We start from the raw sequence: 4,370 nt of genomic DNA on the forward strand, positions 1-4,370 counted from the left end.
GCCAAGTCCACACCTACCTGAGAGGGACCCCAGCGTGAGTCCACCATCTCGAGATCCTCCGTGTAAGACAACGTCCGTTAAGCGGAACGGTACGCCGCCTAGGAAGAAAGCTAGAAAGGAGAAACAACTGCCGCCTACTGAGAAGTTACCTTGGGAAAAAACTCCAGAGGAAAACGCGGAGGCCGTTCAGGCCGAGTTGAAGAAATTTTTTGCACCGAAAGTGCCAGAGATACCTTTCGAGAAGACACTAGATCCGATGAAAGTTGTGCGTACCGTTGACAATCTATATGACCCTGTACCATCGCCGCCATCTGACTATGCGCGTTCTATTGAAAGGTCATATGACAAGATGATCGAGGCGACAAAACCCATTAAATCGGGTATCAGGGAGATAAAAGGGATACACCAAGTCTACCAGCTCGGACAACAACCCGTTCAATCGGTCGCCCCTCTCAAGGTGTTTGACGGGAAGACCGTTCAAAGTTCTCGACAAGAGGCAACTGATTACGCCTTCGCTGAACGAGCATATCAATTTGTTCAAGGGAAAGATTTGGTCGAGAATCTCAGGAAGGTACCAACATGTATGCGTAACTTGCATTCGTGGTACCTTAATGCCTCAAAGGAAGGGATCGAGACTATCATGGTGCGAGTTAGGGAAGAGCACTACTTCCAGGAGTACTGTGTGAACGTTGACTTCGCCGAACTCTTTCAGTTATACAATCTCCGGGCTCTCGACAAATCAATCATCAGTTGCTATTGTCTGTAAGTGATTTATTTATTTAATTTGAGAAGTCTTTAGCTCAGCTCGTTCATTGTCTGCAGATTATAATCTTTTGTGCGCTATATTATGCAGATCGAAGATGCTCGAATGCAAAAGGGACGAAATCACAGATATTGGGTTCATTGACCCGCACACAATGCATGTTAAAACCATAGAGAATCCCCTCTATAACAAGGATACACCGCAGACTTTGCTAAGGTTTTTGAAGCGACAACGTGACAAAAAGCTAATAATTTGGACTTACAACTTCGAGTGAGTCTTACTGTCTTATAACACATTATATTTTGCTCACCGTATGTCAAAATTTTAACTAATGACTTATATATATGACACTACATATTGAAACGTGCGTAGGTTTCACTTTATTCTTCTCGTCATCAATATGGAAATTGGAGAAGTTGAAGTCTTTGACTCACTAAGCAAAAAATCGGAATTATACGTGTCTTGTTTTTTAATGCTCAGAAGGTAATTTTAATTCTTATCGGTTTGTTTCGTTAATTTCCTGCTTTGAACTAATTAATGACTCTTTTATGCATTTTCTTTTGTCGAGAAGCGTATGGCAAACTTTCATCAAGGAAGATACGTCCCGTGAATGGACACCGAAGCTGCGATGGCGTGCGAAAGTAAGTAGTACTACCTAGGTCCACACACCTTTTAATTATCATACTTGACTATTGTCTGATTGAATTATATTCTTGTAAAGAAATGCCCGCAACAACCACAAGGGACCGATCTCTGTGGATTCTTCGTTTGCGAGTACATCCGCAGAATTGTCAGCGAGAGAACGAATAATGAAAGAAATAAAGAGGTACAAAAACAATCTTCACAAATTTGTTTTCTTATCATAAGTTGTGCTGAGTTTCAGTAATAGTTGTTTCATGTATTCATTTGTATCTTATTCTTTTATAGTTGGCAAGAAAGCGGAACAAGCTCTCAATCGATGACCGCTTCATAGCAATAGGCGAGGAATTGGCGGGATTTTTCCTTCGGGGCGTCATACCACCATTCGCAGAGTACCACTATGAATGAAGATGTACATGTTACATATATAGTTGACTCGAAGAGTACCACTATGCTACATGTAATAGACATATATAGAGTACGCCTCGGAGAGTACCACTATGCATGAAGATCGATCTTCATGCATAGTGCTACTTAATTTGCGATCTTATGCAATTACATGTGTGTTATATTATATGCACCAACTTGCTATGCATCATCTTGATCTTCATGTACTACCTAAACCCAAACACGTTTCTGGTGCATCGACGCGATATGAAACAAACCGATATCCCTAAACCCCTCCAAAAACCCTAAAAATCCAATTCTCTGCCGCTGCAGAGATTTGGGCAAATTCCCTGCCGCGGGTGGGAACCTTTGGTACCGGTTCGTATTACCAACCGGTACCAAAGTTCCTTGGCCCTGAGCTCTCCTGGTGGCCCACGTGGAGGGCCCTTTTATACCGGTTCGTAAGCAACCGGTACGAAAGGGGGGGGGGGCCTTTAGTGCCGGATAATTAATACCGGTTGCTCAACCGGTACTAATGCCCCTCTGGAACCGGTATAGATGAGCGTTTTTCTACTAGTGTCTCAAGTTGCTGCAAAAAGATTTATGTTTAGCTCATGAGTTTATGATTGAGTTTAAGACCAATAAGGGCTTTGGTTGTGTCAGGGATCATTAAACAATGATTTGTTACAAGAGTTTGCTTGTTCTAGGCTATTTGTGATGCCATTACTTGTTGCCATCTTTCATCTAAAGTACATTTAATTTAGAATGAAAAATTATTTGGTATTTCAATTTCCTCCAATAGTATATTTTGTAACTTTTTTTAATATGAGCGGGCGCAACAACACACGCCTTCATGTTCTAGTAATGTTTACGGGACCAACACAAGTCCCAAATTTCTATGCATAGTTAATCATTACTGCAGATTCAAAGATTATCATACCATACCATGGGCCTGGGTGTTTCTTCCTCTCACGGACCGGTACCCTCGCGCCGGCGTGGCTGATATTGAGTTAGTTTGTAATGTAAGATTCTGATACGCGACCAGCCCCAATACTTGGATCTTGGAAGACCTATGCTGGACGATTCAATCGGGGAAGATGCTAGTGATCAAAACGTCTCCAGATTGAATAAGTCAGAATAAGGAGCTAAACACCTAAAATATATATGATAGTGATATATAACATAATATCAAAATTTACTTTGGTTTCCTTTCTCCTCATAAATAGTGATGCATGTAAGTGCAGGTTGATGCATGTCCATCCTCTGGCATTGTCCACGAGGAATACATCATAATAAGCCAAAAATACGGCGAGAACAAAGCAAAAGACTACATAGTCACACAAGGGCAAGGAATCGAGTGATGGGGGGAACAAGAGCACAAGAGATACAAAGAGAAGAGACGGTCGAATAAGACTTAGGTGCGGCGTAATAATAATAATAATAATAATAATAATAATAATCCCTTAAGCATTGCGCAAAGGAAGGCGCAAATAAGCATAGCCCATATATGTTGGTTTATTCGAATAAACACGGAAAGTGAAAGAAAAGAAATCATATCCTAACTCTAATTTCGGTAATCTCTAATGATTGCGTTGGGACAAACACCAATTGATGTATTCGTTGTCGTCCGCTCGATGTCTGCGCTGATGACGGCCGCGGCCACCGTACATACGTGGTGGTGGTGCATACATCCCTTGTGCGTCGTACTGATCGTAGCCCTCCTCCTCGTCTCCCCATGCGTTGTTCACCAGATCGTCCTGCGCCAGAACCGAGTTAACGAACTGCGTGACGCCCACGTCGCAGCGGACCACGATGCTGTCATCGCGGACCAGGTGCTCGCGCCTCTCCAGATCGTCCTTCTTGATGAACTCCTCGTGGCCGCACCCTGGCCCCTGCTCCTCCTCGCCGCCGTTGTTCAACGTGCCCACCGCTCTCGTGATGCCGTTGGGGTAGCGGTTGACCACGGGGGCGCCGACGAAGGATCCCTTCTCGGCGGGGAGCTCGTAGGCGGGGTTGCCGCTGTCGTCTAGCAGGCTGAACTTGTACCGCGCCTGGACGGGCTGCGGGTGGCTGCTGGCGAGCTGGAGGTAGACGGAGATGGCGTTGTGATCCGCCGAGACGTCGCGGCCGTTGGGGTAGTAGTCGACGCGCCAGGTGTGGCCGCCAACGCTGAACGGGTGGGAGGAGAGCTTCTGGCCGGGGAGGACCGTCTTGGTCTGCGAGTAGCCATCGATGCGCAGAAGGTGGAACCCGTTCGCCTCCTTGGCCACCACCCTCGTGGCCGACCGGGATAGACCACCATGGCCGGCGCCGGACATGATCCACGTACGAGATGGTTTGCTGGTCGATCGAGAAAAGGTGGGGCCTGAGCGCACAATGAGATGCTGGTATTACAACGGCGTTGATCGATGCAGATCGAGTATATATGGTACCTAGCAGGTCGGTTTGCTCATCCTTTTTTTCGAAACTTGGTCGGTTTGGTCTTCAACTGCAGACCGGGAATTGTGTTCGATCCGGACTAGGCTTCGCTCCCAATACCGCCTTAAACGAAAGGAAACCACATCTGATGAAAAGGAAAATC

The 4,370-nt window shown here is 45.5% G+C and overlaps 1 protein-coding gene and 1 long non-coding RNA gene across 2 annotated transcripts; one reads left to right on the forward strand and one right to left on the reverse strand.

Annotated features, from left to right (window-relative positions):
• Window positions 1-1,135: 1,135 nt before the first annotated feature.
• LOC127334231 (uncharacterized) lies at window positions 1,136-2,070 on the forward strand. The gene is made up of 4 exons (XR_011754032.1): window positions 1,136-1,246; window positions 1,335-1,404; window positions 1,485-1,589; window positions 1,691-2,070. It is a non-coding gene; the product is annotated as an uncharacterized lncRNA (long non-coding RNA).
• Window positions 2,071-3,369: 1,299 nt separating this feature from the next.
• On the reverse strand, window positions 3,370-4,107 carry LOC127329916 (BTB/POZ and MATH domain-containing protein 5-like). Its single transcript, XM_051356322.1, has one exon. It carries the CDS (start codon window positions 4,105-4,107, stop codon window positions 3,370-3,372), a length of 738 nt encoding a protein of 245 aa, XP_051212282.1.
• Window positions 4,108-4,370: the final 263 nt, after the last annotated feature.

Source organism: Lolium perenne, chromosome 1 (genome assembly GCF_019359855.2).
Source record: "Lolium perenne isolate Kyuss_39 chromosome 1, Kyuss_2.0, whole genome shotgun sequence".
Classification (NCBI taxonomy): domain Eukaryota; kingdom Viridiplantae; phylum Streptophyta; class Magnoliopsida; order Poales; family Poaceae; genus Lolium; species Lolium perenne.